The following is a 22,196-nucleotide window of genomic DNA, read 5'->3' as shown; positions in this document are numbered from 1 at the left end:
CCTTAGGTGCGGTATTCATAAAGTACAGTTGCATTTTGACGCGAGGTTTGTAGATATTTAGTGTGCTGTGGTTTTGCGTTTGCGTATTATGTGAGCAACGCGTGCTTTGTGTGCTGTGTGAAAGGAAGCATTTGTCAAAACAAATGTTATGTATGAATAGTGAAAATAGGACAGAAAACAGTAATCTGTATTGTATGTCCTTATAATGTTTCCCTTTAACATTTATAGATGTTACATTTGGTACAATAACTATTTTTTTTGATTTGTACATACTAAAATGGAGGACACACCAACTCCAGGAAAAAACAATCCAGTTGAACATAATGGATCAAAACTTGAAACACCTAAAGCTATTACAGTTACTGATGTGGACGGAACCAGGAGTTCAGTTAAGTTATCTAAAAAGGCTTCTCTAAGAATGCAGAAACAATCTTACAAAATAGAAAAGAAAAAGGCAGAAAATGAACTCAAAAATATGGCAAACGATCCTGCAGTTGTAATAATCTCTGATTGGTTAAAAGTTCGCAGCACTCTAAAGAACTGGTCGAGAATGTGGTGTACTTTGAAACCGGGCCTTTTAATCTTATACAAGAATTCCAAGAAAAAACATTGGGTTGGCACCATTTCTCTGGCCTCAGTAGAAATAATTGAACGGCCATCCAAGAAGGAAGGCTTTTGTTTCAAAATTTACCATACTATGGATCAGTGCATGTGGTCATCTAAGGGCCCAAAAGGTGAAACTACAAGTTTTTTGACTAATTCTTTGCCTACTTCTTATTTAATTTTGCGTGCTCAAACTGAGTCAGATGGCCAGTGCTGGATGGACGCACTTGAACTTTCACGAAAATGTTCCAACCTTCTAAAAAAATCACTGGATGTAAAACCCAACAGACCTGCAAGTTTAACAGAGGAAATTGGCAGGGCTAGCATTGATATTCTTTTGCCAGATGCCATTAACAATGAGGAACTGGCAACTGACATTGCTGAGCTACAAGAAAAGCTTCCAATTTTGCATACACGAAATTTAAGCACTAGTGATATACCTTCAGAAAATTCAGCAAGATGTGACTCAACAACATCCTTTATTGATTTTAAAAGAATTAGTCTTACGGACACTATAGAAAGTATCGAAGACTCTACGGAAAGTTGTTACTCTGATGAAAGCTTTCCAGTTGCTGTTGACAAAGAGGATGACATGAAGGAGCCAACCACATATGTAAAAGAGATTGGAGAAGATCTCAGTGCAATAGGAGAAGACTGTCAGACAGAAACACTCGAAGGTGAAAACAAAAGCCTTATTTGGATGCTTTTAAAGCAAGTTCGCCCTGGAATGGACTTGTCCAAAGTAGTGTTACCCACGTTTATACTTGAGCCAAGGTCATTTCTAGATAAGCTTTCTGACTATTATTATCATGCTGATTTGTTATCAAGTGCAGCTATGATGGAAAACCCTTATGACAGAATGAAGGCTATTACCAAGTGGTACTTGTCTGGGTTTTACAAAAAGCCCAAGGGCTTAAAAAAGCCCTACAACCCCATATTGGGTGAGACCTTTCGTTGTAAATGGGAGCATCCTGATACAGACAGCACCACGTTTTATCTTGCTGAACAAGTGTCTCACCACCCACCTATATCAGCTTTTGTGGTAAGCAACAGAAAGGATGGCTTTGTCATAAGTGGCAGCATTCTTGCAAAGTCTAAATTTTATGGAAATTCAGTTTCCGCTGTGCTTGACGGTGCAGCCAAAGTAGAATTTTTAAAGCATGGCGAAGAATATATGGTAACTATGCCATATGCACACTGTAAAGGTATTATATATGGAAAAATGACAATGGAGTTTGGTGGCAAAGTGGTTTTAGCATGTGAAAAAACTGGGTATAGCGCTGAGCTGGAGTTTAAGCTTAAGCCAATATTTGCTGGTGGCGGCAAGCTTAATGAAATTTCTGGCAGAATTTTACTGGGAAAGCGTGTATTGGCAACCCTGAGTGGCTGTTGGGACCAAACTGTGTATTTGACAGACTTAAACAAAGGCAGCATGACAGAATTTTGGTCTGTGACTGATGAGGTCAGAAAGTCCAGGCTTCAGCGATTCGTTGTCGACATGTCAGAGCAAGGTGACTTTGAGTCTGAAAAGCTTTGGCAACATGTCACCAAAGCAATTATTGATCAAGACCAAGTCGCTGCCACAGAACAAAAAAGCATTCTCGAGGTGGCTCAAAGGCAGGGTGCTAAGCAACGCAAAGACTCTGGGGAGTTGTGGAAAACCACATACTTTGACTTTAATGCTGATTGTCAGGACTGGGTATACAAGTATATTGACAGTCGACCTTGGGATGACCTCAATGATATTGAACAGTGTGAAAGTGGTGGCATTATTGAAACGAAGACAAGACACAGAACATCTCCATTGAGAAGCGCAGCCATGGCAACAAGCAATGTAATTAGTCGCACCAAAAAGAGATCTTTCAAAGATGGCAGCAGTATTCAATGCATTGAACCTGATCAATGCAATTCAATAGATGGTGAGCAGCATGGTATCAACAGTAAAGAGTATGCAGCCTCTGTGAAGAAAGCTCTGGAGCCTATCACCGAAAGTCAAGAAAGAATTTTGAAGCGCTTGGATCAAATCCAATTTCAATTGAAACACCCTCAGCAGATATATAGTGATTTGCCTTGGACAACTCTAATAGCTGCATGCCTGGTGTCTATAATAGTTTTTCAAGTTTTTGCGTATTTGACATAGACACAAAATCATAATCTTAATGTCATCTCTAACTGTTTTGATCACTGCCCATTGCCAGTGCAACCTTTGTATTTGAAAGTTTGCTTAGTATAAGCTGATATATGCATTCACAACATCCAGAACTTGTTTTGAAAACAGCATTTCAGGGAGCTCACAAGCTTTCTCATGGCCATTTAATTGATTAGTGTAATGGCACAATATTACCCTTACATTGATTTTCTTACTGCCAAAATGTATTGATTAGACATGTCTTATGTTGCTTGATTAGCTGGCTATTTATAGAAATGTAATTAACCTTGACCATTTATTGCAAAGCTGCTTTGTGATTCTAAATCTAGAACTCTTAATCCACATATATTTTTATTTTTGACCACAGACCTTTAAATGGTTTCTAAATATAAGTATGTTTGGCTAATACAGCAGTTTTATTTCTGAAGGCCAAGCTGTTTCATAGGCCTAGTTTCATGCAATTTTGACCATCACTTGCCATAAATTTAGGTTATTAGTATCAACCAATCTATTCCAACAATAGCCAATAAAAAAATATAGTTTAAAGTTAATATGTCTTAATATTCCTGTGCCTTTGGCTGAATAACAACAGGGATTTATGATAGCGAAATATGTCAATTTTTTTGGCATTTTGGTGTTTTTATCCAAGAACCAATGTCTGGGGATGGTTATCAAACAATGCAATGAATAATTGAACATCTGATATTTTATTTATGCTAAGTGGTCCAGAATTTTTCACTGAATTGGCTGAAAATGTACATTTTATTTTGTATATACTTGTAAAATTTTATGGCATTTCCTATTAGATTTGACATATGTTTTACTGAGGCAATTGTTCCAGGTTTAAACTGTCTTCATTTCCACCGGTTTTTATATTTCACTGTGTTTTGTGTCAATTTGCTTTTCTTCACTTTAACCCCACGACATCACTTCAGTGCAGCAGGACATTTGGTGAAAAATTATGCTTTTAGTGTGTTTTCCTGATAGGATGGCAATGACTGCCAGTGCCAATGTGCAATACATGCTGGGCAACTTTGTTGACCACATGAGTGGCATTTGAAACAAATTTTGTAGAATGTGAAACTGTCTGAATACCCCTTATTTATGTGTCATTAAAGTGTTTGGTTTCACACAGCTGTGAATGTTTCAAACTTTCTGAAAATAGTGTGGCACAAAACTGTAGTAAACCATTGCAACAAATGCTTACATTAAAATGTGTACTGGCTAGTTTAAGTAAACAGTTTAATATTTGTCCTTTAAGACGTAGTGTACTAATGTTTTTATATCATTCATTACTGTGCAGGTGTACTAATGGTGCCAGTGTTTTTTTGCATGCCATAACAGCTAACCTGACCTTTTCCGAATTGATGAATCAATTGAATCTGATTATTGTCCTACTGTAAGTGCATGTGAGAACAAAGCAGTTATCATATAAGTGTTCACTTAATTTCCTCATCTTTGTCTTGTGAAAATGCATTGATCGGTTTTATGCTTTCCGAATTTTTCTGCCACATGCTTGTCATTAGACGTGAATACAATGGTTACTGTGCTGGTTGGCAGATGTTTTAGACATCGTCGTGTAGGCATCCTAGACAAGCTTCATTGAGGCACAATTTGAATATATCAGCTATATAGGGTTTGTTGTTCATTTAGTTATTATAGTTAACAGCAGATACGAAAACGGTGATTTTAAAATGCAGGTACTTTGCACCCGAGGCGACTTTTAGTTCGCTTAATGCCTTCATGGACGGGCCGGTGCTGAGCGTAGGTGTGTCCCGGGAAGGAGTGACGTATTGAATTGTTAGAAAAACAAAGTCCGAGACAAATTTACACGTTAAAAATCAATGAGTGAAGTTTAAATGAGTAAAATGACTATTTCGCCATTTTATCGACTCTTTATCTACAAAACCTGTAAATAGAGTTGCCAAATAGTCCTGCGTTAAAAAAGGAACGTTCAAACCATGTTTTCAAGGCTTATTGGCTACAACCTCTAGGGTAATAACCATCGCAGAGCGGTTCTAATCAGCTTGTGCAACTTTTGCGCACATGGCCAGGCCCCATGAGAGTCGGTGCCATCAATGTGGCGCACAGGTCCAATACGACTCATGAGTCAAGTGCAGGCCATGGATATCAAACAGAAGCCATTCATTGCTTTGAAAATACGGATTTGACCGCGAATCCTTATTAGAACGCCACCTTCAGGCACATTTTCTCTCTCAAGGGTCCTGCACATGACACAGGATGTGCTGATTTGATGTGCTATAATTAACAATGTATATAATGAACTGCATCATGTTTTGAAAAGTTCAAATGCTTTGAAGTGTAACTTGTCAATATGACACAACAGTAGTTTTAGCAATTAGTGTCATATATATCTATTCAGTGTTTCCCAACTGGTGGTACGCGACGGTATTCCAGGCGATACGCGAGCACCTTTACGTAATTTGCGGATATAGTTCGAATTTAAAAAATCGTAATTGATTTCGAAATGTGTGTTACTTCAACCCCTAAAGGTTATAACTTTGTAACACTAAACTAGGTGGTACGCGTCGAAAGCACCACAAAAAGGTTTGGAATCACAGGTCTAATTAAACGCGTCTCTTATATGCGTATACCATAGCGCAACTGCCCGATAGTGTCGTAATAACAAGAAAAGCGACTCCAGCGACACCTTGTGGATTAGTAATGAACGAGTTGGTTAAAAAGCAACACGTATGCGTGCAACATATATGCGCGTACGCAATGGCTACTTATAATCAATTATCTTCCCAGTTTTACTCCAAGCCTCCATCTAATATCAAATGATTCCATGCCACCCTTTCATTGCCTTATGTCTAAATAGTTCATTATCCTTATATTTCCTCAAGGAATCTCACATAGTATACCGAAACACAATCGTTTGTATATTTTTTTGTGTAAATTCAATCGTTCCGGTTAGATTTGTTTTACTTTCACCAGTGCTAGGGCTAGGGGAGACCTATGTTTTCAGTAGAAATACCTATACCAAGACAAAATGGTTTATTTTTTCCTGCTTATTCAATCGAGGAATGTTTTTCACGTTTAACCCTGAGTAGAAGGAAAGCGCACCGCGGGCGGCCAATTGGTAAAATCGGCCCTAACCCTTGCACCAGGCAGTAAAACTACCATGCCGAAAAACATGACAAATAGCATTCAAGCGAATCAACAAAGTTTTGTCCAAGTAATAAATTATTTTATTTTGTCGGTCCGGTAAAAGTAGACAAAAAAAAAGAACCGTGTTTGGTATGCGTTAAAGTTCTGCCTAAGAACAGTTTTAAGAAAACTTAGAAAAGTTGTTTTTTTCGTATTCATTGAATCAGCCTATTTTATGTTGCGCGAATGACTACAACATTCATTAACATATATAAATAAGGTACAATGGAAAAGGTACCGAGAAATTTATACAAACTTATGTTGATATTTTGGTTCATTAATTGTGAATTGGTTATTGGTACACCTCCAATACAATACAATGCACGTAACAGTAACACGTTGTAAAAAAATTTGCAACAGGTAGCCTAACAAATCAAACGATATATCTTTGACAAATAGAACCACAATGTATGCCCTAAAATAACTGATAATAAACATATTTTTAAAACATGCAACAGCTCATAATTCAGCTTATTGGTATTTAAAAAAACCTTCTTTACTTGTTATAAAAATATTTCAAATGTAAAGTACTAATATCATGACTTTAATGTTTGCACTGTGTATACATTTAATTGACAAATTGGTGCCATGTGTAGGACTTTCTGTTAAGGTTGCAGAGAAATGTATGTGGGAAGAGTGTTCTGAGAACCAGGTTTTGACATGGTAAAGCATCAAATTTGCCTGTTATATAGAGGAGATGACTTACTGAATGCAATGAAACAACAGCAAAGGGTACTGGCACCATACTATGGAGATTAACCTGAAAGGTTACAGACTGTTTTACCTGAAATTCCTCATCCTAATGCTAATTACCTCGCAAGTTCTTGCTGGCTCTGGTTTTACCCCTAACAGCAATCCGCTGTTTTCACCGACTTTTGCTTTTAACAAGAAAGCAAAAAGTGCCAGGACAATGAATATGACGCTGACACGTTTCTGTGGAGGCAACTGTGCAAATTTACCGGCAATATGCTATACATGCAACACTACAGATAAATGCACATATGGAGATACTGTGCCTTTTAACTGCTCAGTACTAGAAGGGGCTCCTTGTGACGGAAGACGTGTGCTGCAGAAGTCATTTCAGTGCCGGTACTGCTTTTTGACAATTCCGAATGAAGAGCACACTTGTTACCAAAACAATACAACATGCAAAGCAATGGCCACTCCAAGGCAAAGAGTAAAGGCATCTTGTACTACAAGGGATCATGTATTCTGCCTTGGCAAACGCAATTTTACTAAACTAGTGCCATGTAACTGGACTTCTGGATATAGCTGGACAACTGCGTTTGTTCTAAGTATTACTTTAGGCGGGTTTGGAATAGACAGATTTTATCTTGGGTATTGGCGGGAAGGTTTGGGAAAGTTTTTTAGCTTTGGCGGCCTTGGTGTTTGGACACTCATAGATGTCGTTTTAATTGCAACAGGATATCTGGGCCCTTCGGATGGGTCACTTTATGTGCGATGAAACTAATGCAATCCAGTCAGGCCTTATTAGTTTCATTTATCTGTGTTTATGTTTTCATTGTTTTAGGTACTGTGCATTAATTAAGTTAAAGTGGTTGCCAATTAATACCTTGGTTTACTCGGAGTGTAACCTGCAATTAGTGGTTTTTAAAACAAAGCTTTGTCAGATTTTTTAAGGTTTGTCATATTATTATATACCATACATAATTTTCTTTTATGCATCCAAGTATGTAATCTGTAATCATATATCCCATTGTCAAAAAGTCTTTAAACATTAAACTGTTAATGTATTGAGTGTACGAACGAAAAATAGCATTCATGCAGTTCATTTCATTTTAGAGGACTGTTGCCTTTAATCTTTTGTTTGGGACTAAACATTTCCAGTGAAGGCATGTGTGCTCAAATTGTCTGTAATTTTTAGGAGGTACTTTTCAGATTTTGTCAATATATTGCAGCATAGCAATTTGCAAATGCAGTACACATGTTTAGCAAACTTCACCAAGCCTTTTCCTCTTGTCATTTTTTGTTTGTGCACTTGTTTCCACTGTTTCTGTGTTTTTAAACCTCTTCTGTACCTAACAGAGTGGAGGTTGCGTAGAAACAACAGTCTTGAACCACAGATGGCGCCTACCCTGCTATTTAGATGAAATTGTTGCCAAAGCCTATCAGAGCCTTCACGTTACTGTGCTTTAAAAGTTTTGTTGGCATCATCTAAATGAAAAAAGCATTGTAAGCATTGTAAGGTACTGAATTCAAACTATGAAATTACAACTATTGATAGGTTCAAATGTCACAAGAGGAACAATTCTATATAAATCCCATCTGTTGTAATTCACCACTACATTCGTTGTTTCTTCAGCTGAAATAATAAAGTTAATAAAAATTTACCTTTTTAATCGCGTGTCACGCCAACAAGCCAAGGGAACGTTTAAAAAACTTCTCATCATGAATTAACAGTCACGAATAGCCACAACACACTTCAGAAACGTTAAGTTTCATATATGTTAAGCGTCCCTTATCTTCTCATTCTTGCATAAACATTTCGATTAAGATACATCGGTTTTGTCAAGGGAGTGTTGTCGGCTATGTTACAAAAAGTCATATAATCCAATGATTGTACCCAGTAATGCTAACCGGTTCGCAGATCTCATAAAATTTCGCGAGACGGATCTATAGAACCGGTGCGAACCGGCTGAATCCCACCACTGGATAGAACAGCCGTGGTGTAGATCAGCCTGTAGCAGAAACCACGATCCAAAAATCCCAGAACTGCAGTTGAGTCTTTCTGCGCCAATGCTGTGACGTTTTAAAGTGCATGTGACACTGAAAAATAAAACATGTTAATAATTAAACTAGGAGATGTTCATAACTTCAAAACATTTTTGGCAAAAAAGGAGCTTGATACGGCGACTGGTTTCTAAGATACAGCTGATCGAAGTCGCATTTGTACCGCTGCGAACGAAATCGTGCGAAAACGACGTAGGTTAATTAAATATTGAGGCTGGCAAAGACCGCCGAGAAAAACCGACCAAATCAGCTGATTATGCAACACAACACTGTGATTCTGTTATTTGAGTAACGTAATCTGCAGATTCTTCTATGTTGAAACTATTCCATATCTGCAATATAAGGCGCCTTCTCGTATGTAAACAGTGCATTTTTTCGACGCGAGCACCTTGTGTGATGTCAATTACGCCACAGCGAAACAGGTTTACGATTTTTAATCGCTGCTACTTTTCGTGCAGTTTTCAGCATTTTTTAGTTGACGTAGAACCGAACAAAATTATAGGTATTTTGGCAGGAATTCGTGACTCGTCTGTGTACTCTTTGGTATGCACTTTTGCTGGTGAGCAATAAAAGGACTGCCTTCAAGCTGAGATACTTAAACATGTCTGTTTTCTCGTGGCCAACAACCATATCGCAGCAAAACCAAGTTCATTAACGACCTTGGGTCTATTTTATTGTTGCCACTGGTGTCCGTCAGTCGTGGGCTTATATGTCGTAAACGTACGATACAGTTATACATACATAGGGGCCTGTTGACAGAAGGTTTTTGTATAATTAAAGAATCGCCGTGTAGGACATGAAAGTGGCTGAATATACACAATATGTAATAAAAGCAATTAACTGGATTTTGAAATATTTTCAGGTTTCTTCATGATATATATTTACATTTTTACAGTAACTATATGCGTCAAAGAATGGTAAAAATTTGCAGAAATGCAATTATACTCATTCCAAATACCTCCAAGCTAATTTGTAATCCTAACCATCAATGTTTCAGTTTTGCTTTAACCAAATGTTTGCAAAAAATCGACCATTAATGCGGGAAACGGCAAAAGGGCACAGGCTGCCCACTGGAAGTATTAACATTCCACAATCCTGTAGTGGTGCGTGTATGACGAGTAGCAACTTCTAACGTCATTCCCTCGTCAGACCCTCTTGGATAAGTGGGATACCATTGAACGTAAACATCTCCACCAGTCGTACTCACAACCTTCCCTTCCTGTCCATATCAAGATAGTTACTATGGGTTGAAAACAAATGCAATAAAGTGAGATTTTGGGTATTTTTAACATTAAAAAAATTTCTATGTAGAGTAATAAATCAAGTGCTTTCGGTTTTATTTTCTTCAATTGTAAAAGTAAATTGTATTGGTTTTGTAACGATGTGCTTCATCCAACTTGAGGAAATTTTAATAGCTACAATGCCACATGATAAACCTGGAATCTGGATGCCAACCATATATCAACATAGTTTATTGTCGGATCATCAACGTATCCCATCCATGTTCGCTTCAAGTAATCATATATTTTATTGTAGAGTTCTTGAGTGTCGATGTCCACCAACTCGCCTCCATGGAAAGCGCATAAATTGGCTGCATACTCTTTACCACCCTTGTCTGTAGATCGAACAGCTGTGGTGTAGATCAGCTTGTAGCAGAAACCACGATCCAAAAACCCAGCACTGCAGTTGAGTCTTTCTGCACCAATAATCGTATTGAAGGCTATAGCCTGAAGGCTATATCGTATTGAAGGCTATGTAAGTATACTTACATATCACATCATGCCACAATCACTGCAAAACTTTGACTTTCGTATTCATTCATTTGGTCAATTAATTGGATTAATTTCAATGAACTCATAAGAATATATATAGTACAGTTATACGAATGTCATAAAAAGGATTAATTAAGTGCGACATATTTTGACGACAAACACACCTTCAATCTTTTCATTAATCCGTTCCACCACAGTGTCCCAATCAATATCTGGCTGCGGTCCCGTGGGTCCAGTCTCCCCCTTCACACCTTGTGGGCCACGTTTTCCTGGTGGCCCTGGCGGACCTCTTGGACCAGACAAAACCCCATTTGCTCCAGGAGAAGAGCTATTTTCTTTGAAAAGGTTTTCGATCGGTTTACAGACCAAATAGTCGCTACGCAACTGACACTTGATTGCAGGCAAGGCCACAAGCATTAAAACAACAATGAATGCAGTTGTCTGGTATTTCATTTTTATATTCTTGTACTGATTACCCTGCCCTAAGTACAATGCCTTTCTTTGCTTGTTTGTTTTCAGTTAAGTTTTCTCAATTTCTTGTCGTCACAATGATTGATTTAATCGGAAATGATTGGCCAAAATGTGTTTATGGTTAGATAATATGTCGTGATTAGCAATTTCGTCAAAAGGCATGTCTGCCATAGACTAGCTACATGGCTGAATGCTATCGGACAAAACGATTGTTCGTATCCCTGTGGTTTTCAATATAAACGACCTTGTGCTGCTTTCTGCTTTTATTTGGTAATGTGTTATCTAAAACAATATTTAGTACTTTATATCATTTGCAGAATATCAAATACAAGTCTTTTCACATCTCTCTGCCTTTTGCTCGTAGTTCCTGCTTCATACACGAAAGTTAAAACAGCCAAGGTCCAAACATCATTTTTTCGTGATCAAACTCTTTCTCCCTTGCGGTTGGGTTTATTTGTTGGAGTGACAAATTGCTTCCGAAGTACATAACAATCTGTACATGGAAAGGAGCAATATTGCGGTTTAAACTTAAGTGGCTACTGTTAATTAGTGCAGGAAACTTAAAAAATTGCCATTCATTCATTCATTGGTTTATTTTGCACAAATTATTTCAGTTATGAAAAGAGACAGGGAATGTGAGAGTATGGACAGCGAGACGCTCGAGTAAACTTCAGGTTTTTGCCATGCATGTGATTAAATGTAAATTTATAACTAACTTTAAACTTTATATTTCTAATTAACTGCAACACATTGGTGCAGATGTCCTGAATTTTACCCTTTTTTCATTATTTTTTTAGGGGCATTCTTGCCTTCCCCTTTTTTTCTACTTCCATGCGAAAACAGAGGTGAAAGGTTACGTGTGACGTAATGGGGTTATTTTTGCGCAACGAACACCTCTAGTAATACGTCGAGGGACAATTTTCGCAGTTACTGAAAGGCAGGTTTGTTCTGATTTTCACAAATAATGCGTGAGTTCTTTGTGTAGTTTAGCAGCAGGTTTTGCTCTCATGCAATGTGTGAATTGTACGCGTTAATTATAGGGATGGCTAACTAAACCTAACGCGTTACTTTCAGACATTTTTCTTCGCCTAAAAGATAATTTTCGTTTTTGGTGCTTAGTACTTATATTCCTGGACAATTTATACCTTGCCCAAACGTAAATTTTCCCGTGAAGAAGTCTTGCCGCTGCGATACACGCGTTCCATTAAGAACTCCTATCTAAACCAATGCATATTCAAACAATCTTTACCTGCAACATTGTGAGACGGTTCTATAGGGCCGATGCGAACCGCCTGAATCCCACCACTGTACATAGCCCATGTAAATAACGTATCACATTGCCTGGCGGTCATGCTTTTGTTTCGTTTATGACCTACTACACAGGTATTCGCCTAGTTTAGAGATCGACAGTCTTCGTAATGTGATGAGCCAGTTGCACTCTTTTTACACCAAACTCAAGCATTCTTAGAGCCACAAAAGTTGTCCATCAGTTTCAAATGTTTCTTGATTATACATCATAGCTTTTTTCTTAAGATGAACTTGCCGTCTATGTAGCAATGTCTATATCAGATGTTAAAAGAGCCATACGTAGCTCCCCAATGACATAGCTTGTTAAATTATTACACTCCTCTTATTAGACCAAACGTTTGCAACTTCTTTTTTGACTGCTCCAAGTGGATAATTTTAAATGGGCAATGACTTACTTCTTAAAAAGCATCGTGACTAGGCCCCATAAAAAAAGTTTAATTAACAATGGCTGTAGATTGTCGCTAGAAGCGCCGCTCTATACTGTTAACTAATGTTACCACGTTGTTGTAAATGTGTAACAATGCAATATGTATACGCCATATCCATTGTTTCGGAATCTGTACTGCATGCTCGTAGGCTACTTTGTGATGGGGGGGTTTATAAATGCGTTGCGTGTAATAAAACTGGAGGTCTGGACGATAGTTTTTGCTAACACGGGCGTATGGATTTCGCAATGCTCGCCAAAAAATAACTTTAAGTTACAACGGTAAATCGTGAATTCCCCCCAAAATTTTAGACCCCCTTTGAAGAATCCTGGATACGTCTATGGCCATATGAGCATATAAAGTAGACAAAACATGTTTAACCAACACTACAGTTTGTATAGAAGTATAGAAAAGAAGACTTAAACCAGGCTGATACGATTTCCCGTTTTTCTCTCTCCCAAAGAGAAGTCGGGCACGCCGAAGTAACTAAAAGATCACGTGCTTCCCATTTCACTGGCAACACGGTTTCGTCGTCTACTCGCGGTTATGACGTCACGAATATTGGGATGAGGCTGAGTGATATACTCACCACCGGGCCTCCCTAACTAATTGAATTCGTGAGAAGGCTACAATATACGAAAACCATACTCAAACTGTCCAAAATACGCCAAAAAACGCCCAGACAACAGCCCGTGCACCTGGCTCATTCAACCACATCACTGGTACATCATTTTTACTCTTTTTTTCATAAATATACAGAGTGTATAAGTTACCACTGTAATTACTATTTGTTGTGCATTGTTATTATATAGTCCATATTTTGTAGAAAACGTTTTTTTATTGACAAAAGTAGCCTATACATCGCAATCCAGTTGTGCTGTTACTTCAAACTGCGATATCTTGAAAAACACTTTGCCAATCTCAGAAAAGTGAAATTTACCACTTGCCGTTGGCAGACGGTGATTCATTGTGAGATATTCAACATCACATGGACGCCGGACTCGACAACCTGAAAGGTTTTAGAGGTGCCCATGCCATTTTGACTTTTGCATGTCTAGTTCATTTTTGTTGTCTTTCGTGCAAAATAAAAAGGCCTAATGAAATCTGTAACCTGTTGAGTTAATTCATCATGAAACTTTTTTTATTAAATTTGACATAGGCGTGTTTAAATAGCGTTACAAATTCAGTGATTGGATAAAAATCACTCGCTTTCCTCCAGGACTTGATTTCAGCTCGAACATCGGGAAAGAGGATTGTTTTATTTTGTGATAATTTGATGTCAACATAAAGTGTGGTTTGTGCCTGTGTTCTGTTATGATGGCGATGTTACGATGGGAACGGCAACAATGTTGTTCACGACAGTTAACAGTATGTAAGTTGACAACTCATGTCGCTTTATGCGGCCTTTTCCAAAACTGCACGGTTTTTACGCTGTGATGTTTATACATTATACGAAAGGTCATGGATATACAATTGTTGTCAATTGCTCTCAAAGTTGGCAAAAACATCCCAGAATAAATGAGCATGTACAAAGTACTATTCCTAATTTATACATTCTTCATTTTGTACCAGGGAGTCATCATCCATGTTACTGCCATGGCGTATTCCATAACCGAAGTACATAATCAAACCTAACAATAGCGAACCATGCATTAGCCACTTGTTTTTTTAAAAAACAAAATAATATGACAGGTGCAACAGATGACATATATATCTTTCTCTGACTTACCTACAACCATCCATACACCAAACCTCACCCATGTCATTGTTGGAAGTTTTAACATCAAGTAAATATTAAACATCATACTAAACATAGGAACAAGCGGGACCAACGGCGTCTAAACAAGCTTTGTCAGGACTTAAGATTTTTAAATAAGTTGTAAAATTACCTGAAAGGAGAGAATTGTGGGATTTTTTGGCTGCTTTCCAATTACAAAGATTGAAAGTAAAAAAAACGTTGCCAATATTGCAAGCAGGAAAATTCCCCACCATTTTTCAAGGTTTTCATCTCCCCAGACGAGGAGGATCGCCAACAAGATCATAACAACCACTAAAATAGGTGAGTTTTAAACACAACCACAGGTAATAAGACCCAGCTCAAGCATTCATGTTTTGGTTTTGTAAATTTGTTGGTAAAAAAACAGCGATTATTTTCATCCTACTTCTATATTGCGTGCAGAGAATATTGGGCAACAGTCTACAATTATATGTTACCTGACAAACAAGAAACAATGTTAACACGGTTGTTCGTTGACTGAGTTGGTATTTCCACCTCTGGACTACAAAAATTCCTCAAAGAATAGTTTTCAGATGAAGCAAAGCTTTCTGATTCCTCTGAAGAACATTTGTTTAGTTTTCTATACAAGGTTGAAAAACAGATTTTTACCCAGTGATAAATTTTCATTTTCTGGACGAAATCTTAGTAATAGCACAGAGAATGCCACCAATGTGTAGGCCATCAATGTACCAATAGACATCATATTTACTAAATCATGAAGGTCAAACACCAACGCCATTAAAGCTGTGAAGAAAATGCTGTTAAAGGAGTGGTGTGTCTACTTAAACGTGTGTATATACGACACCTGACAAAATTCCTGATAAAATAGTAGCAATTACAGGAACATGTGAATTTGGGGATACCTTGGCCAACTTTTTAAATATGAGTCCATCACGGGCCATTGCAAATACTATTCTTGGCATTCCAACTGCTGCACCTAAGACGCTAGATAGATTTTAAAGAAAAATATACTGTTATAGATCATTGGCTGAAAATGGAGTGTAAAGGATAACAAAACAATTTTATTCACCATATTCATTATACCATGATGTCATTGTAGCATTCACCGAACCATGGAAGCATGCACTTGCCTACAAACCACATTACGGTTTAAATCATAATTTTTATATGACAATAAAGCAATCAATAAAATAAAAATATCGCATGATATGACAAAATCACATACATATGTAAAACATATTGAGAAAATAGCAAATATATTTTAGAGATTATACCTAGAAAGTAAGGCACAAATTGAACCAACTGCTATCGGTTTGGATGCCCAACCCAAATTTACATAAATAAATGCATTGGGCAAAGGAGCGTTTTCATTCAACAAGTAGTATGGTTGCATTAATGTTAATGCAGAGGAAACAGAAATATAAGCCAGTAGGCAAATGACCAGTGTAATAACTATGGACCTTGGAATATTTTTGGAAGGATTTTTGGCTTCTTCACCTGCAAAACATAAGGAGAATTAGATAGCACCTTTGTTGTTGAAAACAAATATGAAAAATCTATGCTCTAATCCAGTATTTTTCAACCATTCTGAGCCACGGAACACTATTTTTATCAAAATAATCTTGCGGAACACCAAATTGTTGGAAATCCTGCGGCATTGTGCTTAACCATCAACAGGCTCGCGCAATTACATTCTTATTATTACAAAACGAATCTTATTGTTTCACAACAATAGAACATTCAAACTGGCGATAGTGGATGATTATTTTCATAAAAATAGTGATTTTCGACCCGTGTTCCACGGAACATCAGTTAAACTAATAAATTTCTTGCGGAACACCTGATGATCTTTCAAGGAGCACCGGTTGAAAATCACTGCTCTAATCCTATTGAATTGTTTTGTTTAACCTTCTTACATGTAGCCAGGTAAAACTACATTTTCCACCACCCAAAGGAGACCTAGCACATACACGGGCTTAATTAATCGCCCTGCAATAAGTGACATGCATTTGTCAGAAACTTGTAAAAACCAAAGCAGCATGGGCCCTAATAACCAGGAGATATATATTTTCAGACATCAGATGAGAAAGCCGGAAAACAAGTACAGGGCATTTGACCGTGAGCTACTGACACTTTAATTAGCAATCAGGCATTTCCAATAATTTGATAATAGCGGGGTTCACCACTGATATGCAATTTATCAACGGGAAAGCAAGTTGTCAATGGCCTTTCGCGTTCTACCATGTTTACTTTGCAAATGCCAACCCTGCATTACGACTTGTAGGCTTTTGACAACTGCGCAACAAACCGACGAGGTACAAGCGTATTGCACAGCGGTGACCGACCGTAACAGCGAATTGGAACATGTTTCAGAGTTTGAGTGGTGTTTCAAACCAGCTATTTTTTGAGGCCGGATGTTGAAGAAAAGTGAATCAAAAAAGCAACTTAAACTTCAAGCTGTATTTACAAAAAAATAATCGTTTGAGGGTCCAGTCATTTGTGATTTTCTGAAACATCTTATTTGAACCAACAACGCTTTTCCGTGCACTCCCGAGATCTCTTTATCCATGATGTTGCAGCGAGCAGTTAAAACGTTTAGGCTTAAAAACGGCACTCGTGACCAAAACATATTCCTCAAATGTCTGAAGCTAGCATACGTTGACTTATTCAAGTCACGAACGTCCACTAGGACGTTAACATGCGTGACAACTGCCTGCTTCTGGAGGGGTCTTATGGGAAACTTATTGGATGTGCCACGAATAGAATGCTCCAAAGCGTGTAGTGTGCATTTTACATTAAGCTTCCTTCTTTCTTTAAAAGCGCCATTCACGTGTACTAAAAGCGTGAACCAGCTTATCGTATTTAAAATAAATCATAAGGCCGTTTGAAGATACAACATATATAAGCCTAAAATTTAACATTAATATAGAAAATGCTATATATACAATATGGTGGCTTAACAATAAGACAAATAAACGGCCTCCACACTCCGCACCCTAGCTAGGCAATATGCAAAACACCATCACGCCACAGTCATTCGTCATGTTTAACGTCCATGCTATTCAGGAAATCACTGAGTAATTAAAACATGCCTCGCAGTATTTTGTTTGAATCTTAAAATTATACTAAGATCTTTAAGTTGTGTTGAAACAGAGTGATTTTAACCCATTATCGAAACAACTTCAGTCTTTAAACAAATATTTGTTACTTCGCTACACGGTTCAGATTGAATCCGGATTAACCGGGGTTCACTGAAGCTAGTATACACAAACACACTTCTAAAGTACTAAATACTAAATTTTGTATTCTATTTTTTCCCCAAACCAGCAGCATTCACAAGCAATATCTTAGCTTCTGAATGCTAGTAGTTTTTGGCTAACACTACTATTTGCTTCACTTACCAACACAAGCTATTGTATCAAAACCAACAAATGCATAAAAACAAGAAGCTGCCCCTTCCATCATCTTTGAAACACCATATGGCATAAAACCACCATTTCCATGACCATTGACATCATCCGGTTTTAAATGCCAATTGTTGGTATCAGCTGTAACAAATAAGAAAATAACATTTGAGCATTTTTTAAACAAAACAATCAACTTCTAAGAATGAAGAGACCAGCCCATACTATTGTCAACATTGTCATGTTTCACACGAAAAACATTTCAGCAAGAACATATGCCATCATCAAAACAATCATAACCATCAAACAATTTTAAAGCTCCCTTGCAAAAAAACATATGTATCAATGTTAAAACCAAACCAGCAACCAACTTTGTATGCCAAACATGTAGATAATATAGTGAGCTGCAGACAGGGCCAGTGTTTTGACCAAGCAGGTCTTATTAGCTATGGTTCGATTTTTAGCTATGGTTTGATTCGATCTTGTCAGCTTAGTAGCAGAGAAGACTTCCACTTTGTGGTGACTATGTTTATACATGTAGATAATATTTTCAGCTTTATACTAACACCATGTTTTTTTATTTAAACTTGTCAAAAAAGAACACTTTGGTTTCTTCACAAGTTTAACATGCACACACAATAATTCACATGTTAAATTAGCCCACAATGGACAAAAGGAAAATGCTACAGCTACCAAACTTACCTTTGATAAATCCTCCAATACTGCAAAAGCACAGAACAACTATATTGATAACAGTCAAAACAGTGATGAAAATACTTGACACCTTCATCCCAATGGATAGCAAAACTATAAAAAAATGCTTAAACTAATGAATTGCACTATTTTTGCCCGAACAATAAAAGAAAGTAGATAAAATAATACCTGTGACAAGTAAAATAAGACCAACAGCAAGAAAATCGGGGTAGGTAGCAAATCCTGCTACATTCATGGGCATGGCTGACCTTGAAGCATTTGCAATGATGCCACCTGTCAGTGCATCAACATTTGCACTAAAAGCTCTTGCAACACTTGATACACCTTTACCAGAAAACAATAAAATTGTCATATCTTATTTTCATAAAAAATTACGAACAGGAATCAATGAAATGACTAATTTCTTTTATCACAAATAAAACAAATGCAAAATTAAAAACAATTGGATGAAAAAATGTAACTACTTCAGTTGCCACATAAATTTCACAATCAGAAAGTAAAAAAATTGCACGAAAAATATATTTCTGGATAACACAATGCAAAAAAGTAACACCAAAATCGCAATAAAATTTTAAAAAATGAGTAGTTGGCCAAATCTTAATCTACTTCCATTGTTATGGATCTAAAAAATAGACAACTGGCAAAAGACTACGGCTTTCCTTTGGTGATGCTACAGTAATATGATTTTGTTTGGTGGTGATATTTCTGAAACAGGGATGTCACAAAAACAAAAAAAATTATAATAAGAATGCTAGAACTAAAACTGCTTTGAAAAAGGATGCCCAGTCAGAAATAAGGGAATTTTTATAGTAATGGACAATAATATTTTCTAAGGCACCCTAATGATAAGGACAACATGGAATACATACCAAAACACAATGCACTGTATGATATACATTATGAAAATAAACTTGGTTACTACAATCTTGCTATACCAAACAAAAAAATATTACCTATGATATACTCCAGTATAAGATTCCAACCGATAACAAATCCACAAAACTGTCCCACAGTAACATAGCTATAGATGTATGCAGATCCAGCTTTTGGAACCCTGGCACCGAATTCAGCATAACACAAACCTAAACAATAAACAAACTACACACCATGGTAAACGACAGTGTATAAAATAGTATTTTGGACATGTTCACATTACAAGTCATATGATTATAATGCGCATAGCAAAACTGGGCATGTCTGAACAACATATTTATGATCTTTAATTTTTTCTGTACATATGTATTTTACAAATATAATGTTTTTGTTGCTGCCAGGCATATTGTAACTTAATAATCTGTTCTTCTGGCATATATAAAACGTAACTTTATTCACCGACGTTTCGCCTGTTATTCAACAAGGCTTCCTCAAGGTAATGGTACAGCACACAAGCCAAAAAACGTGCCAACACGAAAAAGGGGATAACGCGAACACTGCTTGTAAAATCATGTGATGTATAAAAAATGGGCGGGAAAACTACAGTTACAGTAAGTTGTTATAGAGCACTGGGAAAACTGATTTTTTACAGTCTGCTAATTTGTCAAATTCATACTAAAGTACATAGTAAAGAGTAAGAACAGAACATTAATAAAATTAATATACAATAAAGCAAAAGTATGCACTTTGCACCAGAAGAAATTACCTGCCAACATAGATGCAAATGCAGCAACAGAAAAAGACACTATGATTGATGGTCCCGCATCATTTTTTGCTACAGATCCAGCAAGCACATAAACTCCTGCCCCCAAAGTACTCCCAACTCCTTTAAAGTAACAGTTTTTTTTACACAACAGACGCTTTTTTTTTAAATGAAAAGTTGTGGTAAAGGTGAAAACCACCACTGGCCATATAAATGTTGTAGATCTACCCATGACATTCATACTTACTTAAGTAAAAGTTGTTTTGTTTTTAGAATTTATTTTGCACATACAGATTATTTTGTAATTGGATAACTTACAATGTGCATTTGTACATTTTTACACAGACCACTTACCTATAAAAACTAAATTCCACAAAGACAGGTTACGTACAAGGTCTGAACTTTCAACATCGTCCACAGACATTTGTTTCTTACTTGTAAGACGGTTTATCAAGTTGTTCACATGATAATTTTTGCAGAACATTTTGATACAAATAGCCTACATACGTTTTTGAAGTACTTGAAAAAGTATTGAGTTTGTAAATTAACTTACAATCTGTACATTTATTGTTTTGTAAACTTTCACTGGAAACAAACTAATTTTAATTGGTCCCATTAAGATCTTGTATCCTACATGAGAAATACAAGGAAGGTAATTTATATTTTTTGGTAAATAGTTTAGGTTGGGAATTTGGACAGTTTGTGTTAGTTATTAGTTTGGGTAAGGTATGCTTTGTTGGTGCCTGAGTGGATAACATGGTTTATTGGCGCAACATTGCCTATATTTAAATTATGCCTGTTAAAATATTTCATTTCTTTAAAAAAAAATAAAATAATTTGTATTGGTAGTTGCACTTCATAACTTTCATTGTATCTGCCTAACACAGTCCAAATCAACACAGATTTTCGTTGGTTTTTGACCAGAGCAACTCCACGTCAATCACATAGGCCTATTGATATTATATTAAAGCAAATGCAGGTTAAGTATTATACAAACCGTTGTACGCATCGCAGTCTTCCTAAAGCGTTCCCCAAATTGCAAATTTAATAAACAACGAGCGATAGTATTCTATTTAACTGGCACTTTAAACTGCAATAGGCTGAAACTACGCCTTCCTGGATAATTTTGCAACAATGCACGTGATGCAATTTTAAGGCAATCACGTGCATTCCAGCAACGTCTCAACCATGTGTGTGCAATATGCAAAATTTCTTTGAAATCTAACGAAAAATGGCCATCCTAAATCAAATCATTTGTATTTAGAGCAAAAAACTACTGCACAGATGAAGAGTAAACACAAGAAACAAAATGTAATGGGCACCGACAAGTTATAAGGCCCCATTCCAGTATTTCTTTAGATTATAGAAGGAAGTTTCTTTGACGGGAAATGCCCTTTTGAACTCTTGCGTAACGGAGTAAAATTATAACAATGCAACGGGTTATGTATAGGTGCCCGCGTTAAGGTTGATTAAGAACAGATGCACTGCCTAGTGCTTGGACGATCTTTAGCGAGACAACTACGTAAGCATTCTGCCCCATGTTGGACATTATTTTGTCTCTAAAAGCAGAAAAAATGTAGGTTTGCTGAGTATAAATAGACTGGCCCATATTGTTATTAACACTGTCATGTTAAAGACGTTTCGACAAAAACTTTTGTCATCATCAGTTTGACTCAGTTTTTGTCGAAACGTCTTTAACATGACAGTGTTAATAACAATATGGGCCAGTCTATTTATACTCAGCATTATGAGAAAACCCGTGAGTTGTGTTCCTAATGTAGGTTTGTCTTGTGAAAAAGTAAATCACAAAAAGTATGCTCCATTTGCAATTCAGCGCAGTCACCAAACCTCCACTGCACAAGGTATAATTGGATGTCTTAATCTGATTCTGCGTGTTCTGTGGACTAAAACTGTGACCAAAGGTAGTCCTAAACATCATACGCTATAAGCCCACCCATCAATGCGTTGTCTCAATTTAGGAACCACTCAAATAAGAACAACAAAACGATCAGTGTTAGTGTATGTGATCTTATTTGGAACAGAAATATAAATTT

General features: G+C 36.9%; 4 protein-coding genes across 4 annotated transcripts; 2 read left to right on the top strand and 2 right to left on the bottom strand.

Moving 5' to 3' along the window:
• The first annotated feature begins 237 nt into the window (after positions 1–237).
• On the top strand, positions 238–4,259 carry LOC145901981 (oxysterol-binding protein-related protein 8-like). Its single transcript, XM_082989812.1, has one exon. The coding sequence runs from the start codon at positions 278–280 to the stop codon at positions 2,741–2,743; it is 2,466 nt and encodes an 821-aa protein (XP_082845938.1). The 5' UTR covers positions 238–277; the 3' UTR covers positions 2,744–4,259.
• A 2,264-nt stretch (positions 4,260–6,523) lies between these two features.
• Positions 6,524–8,243, top strand: LOC145902523 (TM2 domain-containing protein 3-like). Its single transcript, XM_082990532.1, has one exon. The coding sequence runs from the start codon at positions 6,672–6,674 to the stop codon at positions 7,386–7,388; it is 717 nt and encodes a 238-aa protein (XP_082846658.1). The 5' UTR covers positions 6,524–6,671; the 3' UTR covers positions 7,389–8,243.
• A 1,178-nt stretch (positions 8,244–9,421) lies between these two features.
• LOC145903475 (uncharacterized) lies at positions 9,422–10,907 on the bottom strand. The gene is made up of 3 exons (XM_082991555.1): positions 10,611–10,907; positions 10,111–10,370; positions 9,422–9,893 (listed from the first exon to the last, which is right to left on the bottom strand). The coding sequence occupies exons 1-3, from the start codon at positions 10,897–10,899 to the stop codon at positions 9,708–9,710; spliced, it is 735 nt and encodes a 244-aa protein (XP_082847681.1). The 5' UTR covers positions 10,900–10,907; the 3' UTR covers positions 9,422–9,707.
• A 2,909-nt stretch (positions 10,908–13,816) lies between these two features.
• On the bottom strand, positions 13,817–20,652 carry LOC145901504 (cationic amino acid transporter 2-like). Its single transcript, XM_082989203.1, has 13 exons — positions 20,497–20,652; positions 20,146–20,265; positions 19,460–19,588; positions 18,675–18,830; positions 18,495–18,599; positions 17,790–17,936; positions 15,663–15,885; positions 15,233–15,372; positions 15,037–15,171; positions 14,865–14,984; positions 14,540–14,700; positions 14,380–14,488; positions 13,817–14,281 (listed from the first exon to the last, which is right to left on the bottom strand). Exons 1-13 carry the CDS (start codon positions 20,624–20,626, stop codon positions 14,193–14,195), a joined length of 1,764 nt encoding a protein of 587 aa, XP_082845329.1. The 5' UTR covers positions 20,627–20,652; the 3' UTR covers positions 13,817–14,192.
• Between the last annotated feature and the right edge of the window lie 1,544 nt (positions 20,653–22,196).

This window comes from Ascidia mentula, chromosome 5 (assembly GCF_947561715.1).
Source record: "Ascidia mentula chromosome 5, kaAscMent1.1, whole genome shotgun sequence".
Taxonomy (NCBI): Eukaryota; Metazoa; Chordata; class Ascidiacea; order Phlebobranchia; family Ascidiidae; genus Ascidia; species Ascidia mentula.
This window is presented reverse-complemented; position numbering and strand designations above follow the sequence as displayed.

Bases quoted from the DNA above. Each gene is read 5' to 3' on its own strand.
- LOC145901981 (XM_082989812.1), top strand. From the start codon at position 278: ATGGAGGACACACCAACTCCAGGAAAAAACAATCCAGTTGAACATAAT.
- LOC145902523 (XM_082990532.1), top strand. From the start codon at position 6,672: ATGGAGATTAACCTGAAAGGTTACAGACTGTTTTACCTGAAATTCCTC.
- LOC145903475 (XM_082991555.1), bottom strand. From the start codon at position 10,899: ATGAAATACCAGACAACTGCATTCATTGTTGTTTTAATGCTTGTGGCC. The intron at 10,371-10,610 runs GTGTGTTTGTCG...TTATTGGTGCAG, and splicing joins GATTAATGAAAAGATTGAAG to AAAGACTCAACTGCAGTGCT. The intron at 9,894-10,110 runs GTTTATCATGTG...TGATATGGACAG, and splicing joins GGTTGGCATCCAGATTCCAG to GAAGGGAAGGTTGTGAGTAC.
- LOC145901504 (XM_082989203.1), bottom strand. From the start codon at position 20,626: ATGTTCTGCAAAAATTATCATGTGAACAACTTGATAAACCGTCTTACA. The intron at 18,600-18,674 runs GTATTATTTTAT...ATTTTTTTATAG, and splicing joins TCTTATTTTACTTGTCACAG to TTTTGCTATCCATTGGGATG. The intron at 17,937-18,494 runs GTAAGTTTGGTA...TATTTGTTACAG, and splicing joins TATTGGAGGATTTATCAAAG to CTGATACCAACAATTGGCAT.